The sequence below is a fragment of the Thamnophis sirtalis genome, unplaced genomic scaffold (assembly GCF_051295495.1).
Source record: "Thamnophis sirtalis isolate CommonGarterSnake01/CBP01778 unplaced genomic scaffold, rThaSir2_p1.2 scaffold_3, whole genome shotgun sequence".
NCBI lineage: Eukaryota > Metazoa > Chordata > Lepidosauria > Squamata > Natricidae > Thamnophis > Thamnophis sirtalis.
Genome location: NW_028261383.1, coordinates 125,633,607 through 125,650,312, shown reverse-complemented (window position 1 = coordinate 125,650,312; position 16,706 = coordinate 125,633,607). Strand labels below are relative to the sequence as shown.

At 37.7% G+C, this 16,706-nt stretch overlaps 1 protein-coding gene across 2 annotated transcripts in view; it reads right to left on the bottom strand.

The window, feature by feature from the left end:
- Positions 1–16,706, bottom strand: part of GRB2 (growth factor receptor bound protein 2) — an 85,951-nt gene that overhangs the window by 3,924 nt on the left and 65,321 nt on the right. The window contains exons 2-5 of one of the 2 annotated variants that reach the window (XM_087709959.1): positions 14,576–14,673; positions 5,483–5,605; positions 3,686–3,854; positions 1,284–2,010 (exon numbers count right to left, since the gene is read on the bottom strand). In XM_087709959.1, the coding sequence (XP_087566085.1) occupies positions 1,987–2,010; positions 3,686–3,854; positions 5,483–5,605; positions 14,576–14,673 (414 nt within the window). In that variant the 3' untranslated portion in view covers positions 1,284–1,986. Of the gene's footprint in view, positions 1–1,283; positions 2,011–3,685; positions 3,855–5,482; positions 5,606–14,575; positions 14,674–16,706 lie in introns of those variants that run through there. The other variant, XM_014072499.2, reaches the window with a different exon arrangement.

Sequence of the window (16,706 nt, the reverse complement as noted above, 5' to 3'; positions counted from 1 at the left end):
AAACTCTTAGATGTGAATGAGACTTTAATTATGGTGATTTTAATAATTTTACTCATTTAAAATAGCAAATTGCATATAATACATTCACAGAAGCATACAGTGTATAGACAACTTTTGCAATTGAATGTTAACTCATTAAAATGAAGTATATCAAGTGAAATTCATTAAAATGAAGTATATCAAACATTTACTATTTTAATATTAGTGGTATTAAGTGCCATTTATATATTCATTTCAAAGCTCTTTTTATTTAATCCAAAATGAATTTGAAAAGAGAATTGTAATAATTGATAAACCCTAACCCTATAGGTACATCATCAGTCAGTGCTGATGTCAAAACATAAAGCTGGAGTAAATGTTGTTACGAAGAAAAAGTGCAGCTGGAAGTTTAAACTAGAATGGTTGGAAGAGTTAGTAGAGACTGAACTGCCAACTTCGTCTAGAAAACAGTTAACAAAACTGGGTGATATCTTCACTTATCGTGAAAGTAGTGATGACATTGTTTGCCAAATATGCCAAGAAGCTTGTACAGGTGGCACATTCGCCACTGGAAAACGATGGAACGATTGGAAAATTGATTATTTGAAGCATCATATCAATCAGAAGATTCACCTGGATTCGATCACTAAACTACGATGCCAGAAATCTGGAGGGCTGCCGAGGGTACTGACTGAAAGTGCAGAAGACAAAGTGAACAGAAAAGAAGTTTCACTGCGCAGAAATGCTAATGCTGATGAAGTCAAAATTTTGATTGATAATGTGTTGCTGGCCATAAACATGAATGTGTCAATATTATCAGTCAAAGCCATACATGACCACATAGGCAAATATGTATCCATTCCAGAGAGCTGGCGCAGCAAGAATTATGGCTTTGAGTTTGTAGAGTGCATCAATGCAGTTGTTCAGAAAGAAGTCATGCATGATCTATGTAATGCCAGTTGTCATACTCTTATTGCTGATGAAAGCACCGATGTATCAGTCACCAAAATGTTGATTTTGTATGTGAAATTCCGCCCGTCTAATGCTGCAATTTATAAGACCGTGTTTGCAGGAATTTTACAGTTGTCAATATGCGACAGCACAGCAATCACAGCAGCCATAAAAGAGTTCTATGCTACAAACAACATCAATCTTCAAAGGATGGTCATGTTTGGTGCGTCTGTGATGCTGGGTAAGCATAATGGTGTGGCTGCTCAGCTTCGTCAAGATGTATCTCATTTGGTTGAACAGCACTGTGTGGCAAATCGAGAAGACCTGGGGATTGATGATGCATGTAAGCACATCTCACTTATGAAAGACATTGAGACTTTACTGCGCACTGTGTACACTCTATTCTGCCGCTCTTCTGTGAAGAAAACGGCATTTGCAGAACTAGCAGAAGTTCTTGACTGTGAAGCAGTAGCCTTCAGACCGTTGAATGAAGTACGATGGCTTTCCAGACATTTTGCATTGCGAGCATTAATGAAAAACATTACAGTTTTGGTTGAGTACTGTAAAGAGCAAGCAGAATCACACAGTGACCCAGTATGTAAATATTGTTACAAAAAGTTGACGGATCCACAGATTCGTGCTGCATTGATTGTGTTTGATGACGTTGTTCGCGAATTAGCCGAGTTGAACAAGTTGTTGCAAAGAAGCAACCTGACACCAATAGAAGCCGTTCAGTTTGTGAAGGCCAGAATAGCCAAGCTTCGCCTGCAGTATTTAGGTGAAACGGTTTACTGGAATAACGAAGCTCGCGAATATATGGAGAGCAACCCAGACATTGACACGGCTCCTATACTCAGATTTATTGAACGTTTGTGCTTGCATCTTGACAGTTGTTTTCCAGACAATGAGCTGACAGATTGGAATATATTCGAAACTGCTGCTCTGTCGAATGTGAATTCTTTTAATTTTGGGGAAACTGAGATTGCAACTCTGGTTGGAAAATACCAGCATTTCTTTGACGATTTGGATGAAGTCAGCATCACATCAGCTGTACAGTCACAATATCGTGACTTCAGATTTCTGGTGTCAGAGAAATTCAAGTCTGGATTAATGCACTCATTTGATGATGTAGTTCAGTTTGTACTAAGAGAGCAACAGTTTGGATTGCTGTCACGTCTGCTGGACATCTGCGCAACATTCCAAGCATCAAGCACCGATTGTGAGCGAGGTTTCAGCTTGATGAATGCCATCAAGACCAAAGCTCGCAATCGGCTGCAAACTGAGCACTTGGATATGCTGATGCGAATCCGATCTTACCAGACTTCAGCGGTGCAGATTGATCTTGACAAAGTGTACTCGGAATGTTGTTAAAGAAAGACAGACATGAGAAACTTTAAGATGAGACAGACTTTCAGTGAATAACAGTGTACATTACCGTAAACACTATACATAATTAGAAAAAAAATTAGAGGGAACATTGCTCACAACTGGGCCAATGTCCCTAGCAGCTATCAGCGTTACAAATAATACAACCATACTTGGTGCTGCAGACTGAGTCAGCCCCCTCATCCACAGTCAAGTTATGGATGAGGGAAACTTTGTTACAGACTGAATGGATATGAGACACTTACCAAATCCTGGATGACTTTCCTACAAAGTTGCTTACTTGCTTCAACTTCTGCAAGCAACTAGCTGTCAAAGTCCTCTACCACAAGGGCCTTACTTGCCTACATGTTGTCATCATTTCCACGCTACCTCGTTGCAATGCCCCAGATTCCTCAACCTCTTAATTTTCCCAGGGCAATCTCAGAAAGGAGGGTAGAAGCCAAGTGACTGCCTCCCTGCATCTCCTCCTCCTGAGAGAAAAACAGCTGACCTGCAGTACCGCTCAGCTCCCCCCCACCCCAAGCTAGAAAGCTCTCCTCCACAAACATTGTTAAGTTTAGTAACTCCTTGGCACTTGGCAATGTTTTTTTTAAATTGCCCAGGCATTTAAGCATGTTGAGCTGCATCCTGTTAACCTCACCAGAAATAGTGCATTCAAATAATGCTAGGGACCTCACTGCTTTTCTCTTCAGCAGATTCATGCATGTCTCAAAAGCTTATCAGCTACTTCAGAAAGAGGGTGTTCTGTTGTACTTTTTTATTATATAATTTTTAGAAATCCTTGAGAATCTGGCGTAAGGAATGGGTTATATATCTTTCTAAAATAGTGTCATTATTGAAAACAGAATAGAGCCTAGCACAATTTGTCCTCTTAAGTCACCAAGGTTTTACTTATCCTTCATGGAAACACCTCCACACGCAAACTAAAAAAGACATTCCTACAGGCATGCATCTATCTATATAAAGTCGTTGTGTGTATGTGTATGTTCCAGCATAACTCTGGAATGCCTTGAGCAATTTCTTACTCGAGAGAGTAAGTCATCTATGTACCAAGATGACTTACTCTCTGGAAACAAATACTGTGGGGGTAAGACTCCCCTAACACCCCTCGGGATGTGTTTTCTGTTAAGATACAGCCTGTTGTGCCATACTGGCTTCTACTGTACAGTGCAGTGGAGTTGCTATGGTAATGACTTCACAGTATTCCACAAGAGGGCTCCCTCTGGTAAAGGGGAAAATCCAACATTAGAAATTATGTTTGGTCCGGGCATTTTCCCCCTATAAATAAATACCCAGGCAATGCCACATTGTTGGCTAGTAAAGAATAAAAGTAGTATTGTGATTAGGAAAACTCCAAAGATTTTCTTACCTGAGGCACTTGCTCAATGTCTCGGAGGAATATCTGTTGGTTCCTGGAGACAGAGGTTGATCTGTGATAGTCTACCAGCTCATTCAGAGAATTGAATTTTACCACCCAGAGGAAATACTTGCCCGCACCGTCTCGAAGCACCTTGAAGTGCTGCACATCATTTCCGAATCTAAAAAGAAGGGGAAGAACATTCCAGATGTACTCACTGCTTTAACATTTCTCCCAGGAAAGGAATATTCTTTTCTTGCACATCTACAGGGTTAATCTTCAGCCAAGGGAAATGCACATTGGGGTTTTTGAGGATTTCTAAACATGAGGTGGCAGTACAAGCCAGCAGTCAATGTCACAAGTCAAGGAAATAAGTGCATATAAATTGTGTTAAACGAAAACTCTATTACTTTTTGCAAGTCTTGAAATTCTCATTACTATCGCACATTTATTATCTGTGTTTAGCAAAAACTGAATACCGGTACCTAAAGTTAAATCCAAGAATGAGTCCAGTCTGGTTGACCAAGGTCCTTTTAAAAAAAAAACAAAAAACTCTTTTATCTCTGTGTTTTTTTAAGCCATCCATAGTGGCTAAGGAGTTAAGCAAGCTCTATATGTGGATAAACAAAAGCACGATCAGGCTATTAAGCTTGGATATTAAAAAAGGCCCCTCATGCCTTCTTTTTACATTTTAAAACATTGCACAACACAACAATGATTCAGCAAAGTACTTTATTTTTTCTGTTAGGCCACAAGACTGGGAGCAAAAAAACAACCACACATATTCTGAAAGCCTCTTTTGGTAGATAATGCACTTGAATTAGAAACAGGTAAGTAGCTATGGATAACTTTTTAAAAAATTCCAATGCGTGTGATCATGTATCACTTTGGACTGGAAGGCAAAAGAAGGTCTGAATCCTCTGGCACAAACATAGCATGTATCTGCTACTTTTTAACACAATGCATTTTCTTTGGATCCTAGGGCTGCCTCCTATAAAGCACCTGAGTTTTAGGGAGTGGCTGACAATCCTAAATTCATTGCCAGTGGGCTGAGGCACCTTCCCCCCCCTTTCATAACTTCTAGTGCAGTGATTGCAAACCTTTTAGACAACGAGTGCCCAAACTGTGCGCAGACCCAAACTAAAAGACGTGCATGTGCACAAACATGTGCATGCACTGACATGCATGCATGCGCAGCAGAGACCCGAAGACCAGGTGGCCAGTGGGAGGTGGGGCATCTGAACAAAGTATCCTTACAAATTCTGGCAACATTGAATCAACTTATGGCATGCAAATGGAACCTTAAAATGTTAACAGAAAATTCTTAGCTATACTTTGAAAGTTGAGAAAAATGGAATTATAAGAATATAAAAGATGCTTGCCTAGTTGCAGCACTACTTGGTTTTAATAAATGTTTTCAATTCTCCAACAAACTCTATCTTATCAGTTTCATTGTTTGCAAGGAAACAGACGCTCACAAAAGAAACGCCAGAGAGATCTGACCTGGGGCAACAGCCCGCGTGCCAGCAGAAGGGGCTCTGCATGTCACCTCTGGCATGTGTGTCATAGGTTCACCCCTACGGCTCTAGGGTGTCAGTATCCAAAGAGAATCACAAACCAAACATCTTCAGAACTGCAGTACGTTAGAAGGTTTTTGGACTATGAAAGGCTAATACAGCCATCCTTGCACTGGAGGAAACTTTTTAAAACTCACTTTCTTTCTTTGTTCCAGCCAATAACAGAAGTTTCAAAGACTGAAGCCAGGGAATCGTTAAAATCAGATCAAATCAATCCAAAAGTAATACTCACTTGACTGAGAGGGAGAAATCACCAGGAGCACTTTCACTCTCCCTGATGAGGAAGGCACCATCATGTCTTTGTTTACCCAACATCTCCTCAGCCCTTGCTCGAGGAATCTTCCCAAAAAACCACCTGCGCAAACACAGAACTGAAAATTAAGCCCAATTCAAATTACGGGTAAAGAACAAGTTTGGACAGGCTTGTTCCAGAGTAGCAATCTGAGAAATAACACCAGCTAAACTCTTTCTGGAATGGGCATACAGGATATATAACTGTTCGATTTGAGAAAAGTTGGAATAGTTGAGCATATAACATGCTGCTATTTTCAGAATTCATTATCTAGTATCCTTACAAATTCTGGCAATATTGAATCAACTTATGGCATGCAAATGGAACCTTAAAACGTTAACAGAAAATCCTTAGCTATACTTTGAAAGTTGAGAAAAATGGAATTATAAGAATATAAAAGATTCTTGCCTAGTTGCAGCACTACTTGATTTTAATAAATGTTTTCAATTCTCCAACAAACTCTATCTTATCAGTTTTGTTGATGAAGTAATATCAAGAGTCCAGTAATTCAGATCAGCATTGTAGGGAATAATGGAAAATCTACAGAAATATGGCAAAGAAAAGAATCAGTAAACGTCCTAACCAAGCAATGACAGCAAATCTGAAGAATGGTGCAGTTGACCATAGACTGGAAGAGATCAATCTATATATCAGTAACAACCAAAGGAGACTTAATAGGTTGTGCAAACTATTGTACACTATGTATTAATTTAAACACTAACAAAATAATTTTTAGACTCATCCAATGCAGGCTAGACTTTACATGGAAAAGAAGATGACAGATGTTCAATCTGGGTTTAGAAAAAGTGAAGGAAGGCAAAACATTATGGTTGATGCACATTAGATAATTAAGAAAGGCAAAGAATACCAGAAAGAAGTTAGAATATGTTTCATTGATTCATTGGGTTGTGTTCATTATGTCAAGAAGTTGAATGTAATTAGGAAAATGGAAATCTCACAACATTTCACTGAGTTTATGTAAAACCTATATACTGATCAGGATGCCATAGTACAGACTAACATGGAAAAACAGATTGGCTCCAAGTTGGCAAAGGAATGAGACAAGCAGTATACTGTCCCCCTATTTATTCAACCTATATACTCAATATATACTATACTGAGGGAAGCTGGATTGGAAAATGATCAAAGAAACTGGAGGAAGAAACATCAATATTCTGCATTGTGCTGATAACAGTACCCTGATTGTGAAAAATGCAAATAATTTACAAAATATAGTAATAAAAGTGAAGGAGCACAATGAAAAAATGGATCCAAAATCAATCAATCTATCTATCTATCTATCTATCTATCTATCTATCTATCTATCTATCTATCTATCTATCTATCTATCTATCTATCTATCTATCTAATCTATCTAGTCACAACCCCTGGTATGCCCAAATATGGGAGGAAGATCACACTTCCATTCTCTGTCCTTCGACTCGTCACAAGAGACCATCCAGACAGAAACCCAATATTTTTTACTGTTGCCTTTTTGTTACATTGTTATATTTGTGCTGATAAATAAATAAAGGGAGACTAGTATAGATCTATTTCAAGCTATTTAGCTCTCATCAGCTAGCCATACCCTTGCTGGGAATCGAATCTGTGCTCTATTGCCTCTTAGGCAGATGTGTTAACCATATGGCTAGCTGATGAGAGCTAAATAGCTTGAAATAGATCTATACTAGTCTCCCTTTATTTATTTATTAGCACAAATATAACTATAACTATAACTATAACTATATATAACTATATATATAACTATATATATATATAACTATATATATATAACTATATATATATATATATATATATATATATATATATATATATATAACTATATATAACTATATATATATATATGTGTGTGTGTGTGTGTGTGTGTGTGTGTGTGTGTGTATCAGCATAATTCTGGAGCACCTTGAACAATTTCATCCAAACTTGGTACATAGATGACTTATTCTATGGAAACAAATACAGTGGATGTAAGACACCCCTAACACCCCTTGGTGTGTGTGTTTTGTTACGATACAGCCTGCTGCACCTTCAAATGGCTTCTATTATACTGCCATAAAATGGCTTCTACTGTACAACGCAATGGAGTTGCCATGGTAATGGCTGCACAGTACCCCACAAGGGGAAAAATCCAACATTAGAAATTACGTTTGGTCTGGACATTTTCCTGCTATAGATAAATATCCGGACAACACTGGGTTATCAGCTAGTTAAGTATAAAGATGACAAAACGAATGACAACAGGTAAAACAAACAGTGAAGATTTTGGAGTAGTAGATAGCTTCTGCTTTTTAAGATCAACAATTAAAGTACAGTGTTCACTGAAATGCTTGTACTTCAACATAACCTTCCTTTGGACAATAAGAGCTCTGACAGGCTAGTTTTGGGATTAACTGTTTCCAGTCCAAACTGCAAAGGAGGGCAGTCTGATAGATAGCATTTTTCCAATACTTGGGATGTCCCACAGAAAAAGATCAAGAACTGCTTTCTCTTGTTCTAGAGTACAAGACATGGAATTTAAAATATAGAAAAGTGGATCCTGATTATTAGGGGAAAATCCTGGAATCAATAGTCCTGTGAGACTGTGGTTTGTTTCACTTAATGTGTAACAGGAGAGGTTAGATATACATCTGCCTGTGGTGCTTTCAGCTGAATTCTCAAACTGAGGAGAGATTTGGACTTGATGGTCCCTTCCAACTCTATGACTCAATGACTCTAATCATCACTTGCTGTATTGAGCTACAAGTGGTTAACCTAATTTGGGTTGGCATTACGATTAAAATGATTGAGCTACAAATCAGAAAGTCTCCAAGTATGAATTGTATCACTAACTCTTTATACCCTGAAGCTTCTGTCCCTTCCTATCTCTAACAGGGTGATATTAAGACTAGCTTGCAAGTTTATTTTAGGGACCGCAATTAGGGAAGATATGTGTTGTACCCTAATAGCTGAAAAATTATTATGTCCATAGAAAATGCTGCTGCCTTCTGTCAGAAGAGATTTAAGAATTACAAAAACCTGGATCTTATTGGATATAAACAAAAATACACATTTGGTGGATTACTTCCCAACATTATCTCATCAAGAGAACTGCATTTGCTCATTCTGTTTACTGTAGGAATTGCCAAAAAAGCTGGGTTTATTTTCATATCTGCTCCATATAATAGCTTACTTTTTTCAGAAATAAACTGAGTTTTCTTACAAATGTTCTTGCAAAAAAGTTCATCTCTTGCAAATATATAACAAACAAAATAGAACTGTGATATACAGGTCCCACAAATGAATAAATGTATTGTTTCTTTCATTTTACTTTATTTTATTTTAAAAGTTTACATGACTCACTCTCAGTGACTTCAGGCGGCTTACAAAAATAACAATGTCATATGAAATAAAAATAAAAAGTGGTAACTACTGCCCCTCACCCTAACAACCGTCAATCAAATAAGCCACTTAATGGGCTCCATCCCACTCTGTGTTCCTTGGCCCGCTGGCAAAACTAGGTCTTTGGGGCCTTGTGAAAGTGTATGAAAGTGAGAGCCAATCTTATCTCCATAGGGATGATCCATGGATCACAGGGAGGGAGCTACCATAGAGAAGGCTCTTCTTAGTCCCACTGGAAGTACCTCTTTAAGGGAGGGGAACCACAGTATCCCATCCCCCCCCCCACACTCTTGTAGATGTGACCAGGAGATGATGATCCTTCAAATAACCAACAAATAATTTGGCAAATATATAAACTTCATTGTGTGATCTGCTGTTTAAGCAAATCTAAGGGCAAATACAGATTGGGTATTTACAGTTATAGCAGAAAAAAATATGTTACAGCATGTACACTGACTTAAGTTTTTGGCTCCAAAATGTAGCAAATATTATTTATTCCTATCACCACCAAAGAACCTCTGAATCTGTTTGTGGTCAGTCACTACGGTGCCACATTATGCAGGGCTCAATTTGTTTCACATTCAGCATGTGAAGCATGTCAATAGAATGTAATTTTAGGCATGCTATTTATTACTAGAGTCAGCCAATTCAAAACCACACCACACTATTTCACCAATGAGCAAAGCAAACTAACTGAAAGCCAAGAATTACTCATTGCAATTTAATTGCATTAAATAAAAAGATGCTGAGTTTATGATCCATTCAACATTTTTATAGTGGTGCCTAAAATCTATTTTTCCTCATATCAAATTTTTAACCCAGTATAAAATGTAGGAGTTGCTCAAAGCTTATTAAGAAAAAAATCTCTCTCTACCTTTTGGGAGGCTCTTCCTTTTTTGTTGGAACTTTGGAATTAAACAAATAAAGAACATATTTATATTTTGGGGTTTTTAATGCACATACAATTATTTTCAACCTTGGCTAAAAAGAGACATCTCTAAATAGCACTTTGCTTTATTTTTATCCTAGGTAAAACAAGACCTATCCAACTGTACTTTAGAACTATAGTTTTCCAGAATGATTGGCAGCAGAAGAAAATGAGTCAGTTGAGAGGCATTTTGAATATGTATTTTAAAGGTCAGAATTAGAAAGGAGGAAACAATGTTATTTTTTTTAAAACATTAAGAGTACGGGTATTCCTCATTTAACAACAGCCTTGGGGGGTGACTGCTTGCAACCATGACAGTGATGAAAAAGTAATTTTGCATTCAATTCTTGCATTTATGACCTTCACAGGTTTGTAAAGCAAAGGAAAGCTGAGGTAAGATCAAAAGTATTGTCATAGTTTCACTTAGCAACCACTTTGCTTAAAGACTGAGTTGTCGGTCCCAATTGGGGTTGCTAAGGGAGGACTACCTCTGTATATATTTTACTCTAATGCATTATTGGGAAAGAATAAAAATAAAGGATTGCTTATATAAATAGGGTTTAACATTTATTTATTTAAATATATATAATTATGAAGTTTATACTTTTTTAAAATTACTGAACTTTGACCTCTGAAGTAATCAACATTTAAGTTTTGAATGGCCTAAACATTTAACAAATTAATGGCTGTTAAAGCCATAACGCAAGTGCTTAATTAGCTAACAATGACAGTATGGCACCCTACAGTTCCTGGCCCTGTATAACCTAATTTCAATGTAGTTTGCCCCTGTTAACCTCACCATTTCTTGTGCTTTGCAATCACCTGCTGAATCATCTGAGAAAGAGCTAGAACTGAATAACTGGAAATGTTGGCCTGCTGGCCATATTTGGCCAGAAAATATTTCTCCTTCGGCCCAGTCTCTCCTTTCATGCTTAGCCCCTCTTCCGCTTTGGGCCCTGGAACAAATCTGAGCAATCTCTCTGACCCTGCTTTCCAAGAACAGCTTGTTGCTTCTGAGAAAATCTTTCTTTAATAGAAGAATGTGCATGCATGTGCGAGCATGCATGTGCGCATGTGCTTGTGTACCATCCTGAGAGATTGCCTGGGACAAGATGTTTAGAAGCAGAAGTGGCTACAATTTCCTTTTCCTATTCCCTGCCATTCCAATTGTTTACTGAATATGGGAGGCAAACAATCATTCTGGAGTGCGGTGGAGTAGTTCGCGAGTCTCCCTTTTGCTTACAGGACTGGAAAATACCTCTCTTCCTTTTCTATCTGCCCTTTCTTTGCCCCTCGTTCTCCTTGACAAGGGAAGCAAAATTCTAACCCAGAGATAGAGAATTTTATTCTTATGCCTACAAAAGATTCTTCTCTGGTTGGACTAATCTCAAAAGGAAAAGATAAAAAATAAAAATACAGGCAGCCCTCGACTTACAACAGTTTCATTTAGTTGTAACAGTTCAAAGTTACGACGGGACTGGAAAAAAGTGACGTATGACCGCTTTTCATACTTATGACCGTTGCAGCATCCCCATGGTCACATGATCAAAATTCGGATGCTTGGCAACTGTACTCCTATTTATGATGCTTGCTGTGGCCAAAGGTCAAGTGATCACCTTTCGTGACTTTCTCACAAGCAAAGTCAATGGAGAAGCCAGATTCACTTAATAACTGTGTTACTGACTTAACACCTGCAGTGATTCACTTAATGACTGTGCCATGAAAGGTCGTAAAATGGGGCAAAATTCACTTAACTTCTCAATTAACAATATAAATTTTGGGCTCAATTGTGGTCATAAGTCGAGGACCACCTGTAAGACTGAGGGATATTTGCTTCATGTTTCTGTGCAACTAAATTGTTTCTTTCAAGCTCTCTGAAAGCAGTATTTTTCTTTCTTTCTTGATTTTCAGGCTCTGGAGTTACACTGACAGATATTTTGAGGAGGGGGACTTATTCTTCTGTAGGACTGAATCAGATAGTTGGAAGGGGCTAGTTAGCTCAATCACCATTCTCCATTTAGTACAGTAATCCAAATTAAACCAGATAGACAGAGGGCTGTGCCTGAACAGGTGCAATGAGTGGGTGGAGTTTACCACCTTCTTTGATCCACTGCCAAAATGCTATTCTTATCTTTGAGAAGGCTTGGATTTAGATGACACATGATTTCAGAGTAGAGCTACTACATTTTGGATCATTGAGGTATTAGTGGGGGAGGGGGGTTGGAAAGGGGGAGATAACTTAGAGAGTGAGTGGTGTAAGGCACCAGGCTAGAAACTGGAAGACCCCAAGTTGTAGTATTGCCTTAGGCAGGAAACCAGCTGGGTGACCCTGGGCCAGTCACTCACTTTCCCATCCTAGGAAGGAGGCAATGGCAAACCTCTCCCCCTCCCCTGGAAAAAAATCTTGCCAAATAATTGCAGGGATTAGTTGCAGGCAATCACCCAGAGTCAATGTGAAAGCAACCCTCCCCAAAAATATTATTTCAGGAGAATACGGGTTGTAGAGCATGAAAGGCTGAAGATGGCAAAAAGAAAAGGAAAGAGAATGATTTCATTGATTGCTCTGTATTCTTCTGACTTTACCACTGAAGAAAAAGTATAGAAAAAAAGATGCCTAGTTCTGAATTAACATTCAGTTTTGATTTCATTTTACATATGAATTAAGAAACAGCTTCCCACAAATAAGAAATATTAATCACAGAAATTTTAAATATCAATTTCTACAATTTATTCCATCTTCAATAACAGATAATTTCTGGGTGTTGTTATATTACATTATTTCTTAGAGTAATCAATACTTGTGACAGCCAGAAATGAGTGGAAAAATGGTAGCAGGAAAGCAGGACAATGGGCACCCTAAAACCTAAGAGAATTAGAGATGAGAATGAACAAAAGTTGCAAAATATAAGCAGTAAGAACAAATTTGAAAAGCAGAGAGTTCAATATTAACTCTCCCCTGGAATCATTTTTCACTGAAAGCTTTGGAATGTTTACTGCATCATGTTTTTAGGCAGGTCATATGTTTAATTTTTTCTGTAATGATGTGATTTCTATTAACAGTTTAATGAGTGTGAAGCTGCTATTAGAATTTTTCAGTACAGAGACCAGGGCCATGCTTACATTGCACTACTCACATCAAGACAAAACACCCTACGCTTTTGCTACTGCTGACGTGTTACACAAACTTAAGAGCCGAAGTGGCACAGTGGTTAGGGTGCAGTACTGCAGGCCACTTCAGCTGACTGTTATCTGCAGTTTAGCGGTTGTAATCTCACCGGCTCAAGGTTGACTCAGCCTTCCATCCTTCCGAGGTGGGTGAAATGAGGACCCAGACTGTGGGGGCGATATGCTGACTCTGTAAATCGCTTAGAGAGGGCTGAATGCCCTATGAAGTGGTATATAAGTCTAACTGCTATTGCTATTACTAAACTTTCTGAGAAACTAAGATTTTCTGTAGGCTTTGTGTAGGCGTACCAAAAATAATGTTGTCATGGATGAAGGAAAGAAATAAGCACAGGAAAGAATTTTAGTTAAAAAATGTGTCCCCCACCCCACCCCAGCTTTCTTTTGAATACATCACTACTGTCACTAGACCAGAATCAAATATTGTACTGGTTGAAAAGCCATAACTGCAGCAAAAGCAAACAACCTGGCCTTAACTGCTGATTCTGCAATACTAGCTATGAATGCACTAACAAGGAACTCAGGTTCACATGATCTACTTCTCTGCTGCCAATGTAAACAACCAACTCTGTTACTAGCTTCACTCTCCAGCTTGATGGTACCTTCTATTAAAAAATTGTGTACTGCATTAGATCATAATTTTTCTCATGAGACTGAAGATGTTTTTCTTTAGATATACATGTCAGAAGATGCAATCCTCACTTTTTTAACTTAAAGAGTGTTTTCAAATGAATTTTTGGCTGGAGTTATCACCTAAACCTTATGCTTTAATGGTAGAAAATCAGATTCCCTCCTAGATTAGAATTTCCATGAGTCACAGCAAGCATGGCAAGTGACCAGTTATTGAGAAGAGTTGCAGTTCAAAATGTTTTGAGGGTGCTGTTGCTTATCTATGTTAAACATAGATCCAAAGTTTGTGGCAAAGTAACTGAACTATATGATTTATAAAACAATAATTATTCCACTACAAGCAGTCCTTGACTTAACACAGTTCATTTAGTGACCGTTCCAAGTTATTGAACTGAAAAGTAATTTATGACCGTTTTTTACACATCTGACCCCTGCAGCATTTCCATGGTCATACGATCAAAATTCAGATGCTCGGCAACTGACTCATACTTATGCAGTGTCCTGGGATCATGTAATCCTCTTTATAACCTTCTGACAAGTAAAGTCAACGAGGAAGCCAGATTCACTTAACAGCTGTGTTAGTAACTTAAAAACTATAGTGAATTTGCTCAGCACTTGTGGCAAAAAAAGCTCATAAAATGGGGCAAAACTCACTTAACAAATGTCTCACTTAGCAACAGAAATTTTGGGCTCAGCTGTGGTTGTAAGTCAAGGACTACTTGTACATTGGTCAGTCTTGTCTCAATTTATAAGCAACTATGCATTTATTTACTAACAAAATTGCTTTTATATTGCTCTCTGCATTGTAATTTAATAAAGAATTTTATTCCTCTGACCACAGCTCAGTCAGTAAGTGTGCCAAATAATTGAGGAAACAGTAATACTTTACTTACGGATGTGGTTTCATTTCTATATAATTTTTGGGAATGAAGCCATCTTTGCCATTGAGTTCTGCCTTGTACCAATTTTGATCACATTCTTCATTCAAAACCTGGAAAAAAAGGGAAAGGAAGATAGGTTCTATTTCTGGATAATATGGTAACAAACAATATATCATTTCAGGTTTATTTTGCTAACAGCCAGCTAGTTTCAAAGAAAATCTAATTATTGAAATGGGCAGAAGTAAAGGAGAAGTAAAGGAGAAAAAATAACTTTCTAAGATTGTATTTATGGGATAAATAAGTACATTCCAAACAAGTATACCCCAATTTGCCAGTTCCCATATTTAGTCTTTCAGCCTCACCATTTAGGAGTTTGGTTAAAGTAAATCAAATGTTTAAATGTCAAACTTTTTTCTTTCAAGCCTAGTGTCTTCCCTCTCCCCTTGCCTAAAACATTCACAGAGTATTTTCAAATGACAAAGCAATTCACTTATTTTTACTACATGGCCCAAAGGGATATTGCAAATGCATATCTTGCTAATTGAAAAGAGTAAGAATTCCACCCACAAATATTGTCCTTATCCCCCACCATGGGATTTTTTTCAACCAGTCCATAAAAAGTCTACATCAAACCGTAACACCTTTTAACAGTTTCTATTAAACATTGAGAAGAAAAAAATATTAATTTATACAGAAGTCAAAATTATGTAAATATAAAAATCATTATACAAGTAAAATAGAGATTGTGTTTTGTACTTTACTTTTATTCTAGCACATACAATAATTCAAAGATACTCTCAAATGTAGGTTTGAAAACCAGGATAATGTCAGAGGCAAATAATCAGGACAGCGTAGAACAGAACATTTATACAAGCTTGTACACAAGAATCTGCTCAACTAAAGTTCAACACTAAATTGATTGATAAATAAGGATCAAAAGAACTCAGGAGGGGTTTGACCTGGAGCACTTGTGGGAATGCAAAAACTCTAACCTGATGACATGCTTAACTCACCCAGCTCTGCCTGCTCTTCTTCTATGGAAGTGGCTCCCAGCCTTTTTGGGCATTAGGGACCAATTATGTGGAGAAAGGTTTTTTCATGGACCGGAGGGGGCGTGGTTTTGTCTGCTGCCTGCACCCTGCGAATGGGGCTTAGCTTGTTTGTGCGATCTGGTTTCTGGCATCCCATGGACCGGTGCTGGTCCATGGACCGAGGGTTGGGGATCCCATTCTACAGTAATGTTTGTAATGCTTATATGTGTACTAAGTCCCAAAGATAGTGTGTCTTTCTATATTATTAAAATCTCTTACTAAATACAGAATATAAGTTTATGGAGAGTTGATACTTGACTGAAAATTTAACATGAGCTCTTTGTAGAACAAAGTTTTATAATATATTGAGGGAAAATGAGAAACTGTAAACAATGAAGATAAAAGCTCTAAACATGTCATAGGTCAGAACTCTTATCTCTATCTCTACTTATAAAATGTGCCAAAAATAACTGTCTATAGTTACTTATTAATACTTTCAATTTCCTATTAACTTTTACATAGTATAGACATGCCCCATACAACAAGTATCCTAAAACTAGAATACTAGAAAGTAAACCTGTCCTTTTTAAAAAGTGCACAGCTGCAGGATCTCAAGAATGCTTTGTGTGTCATATATGCAAGATGGTGTATGGCTATCACTGAAAGTCAGCAATACGTCTTCTAATGGAGCAAAACTCACTAATTAAATCTAACCAAATTATTGGGGAAGTGAAGCAATTTCTTTTATGTTGGAAGATCTCCAATTAGGCTAGTTTCAGCAGTTACATTTGAGTTATGTGTACAGCAATGATGAAATTGCTTAGGACTCTAAGGCAATCTTAAAATTAATACCCTAAGAAATTTTGATGTTCTGATAAGTATGATACATATGTGTGCAATCAATGATTCTTGTTTTTACTTTTAAAAGCAACAACTTTTGGTCACTGCTTTTGGACCAGTTCTTTATCACTGAGCAAGAATCCTGGTAGAAATCCCTTAAACTTTTCGTTATTTCATGGAGAAAATAAGATGATGTCACCTAATTGGGTACTGAAACGTTTGCAAGAAAACAACCAACCTCAGAGAGCACCAAGGACTCCACAGTTCAACCC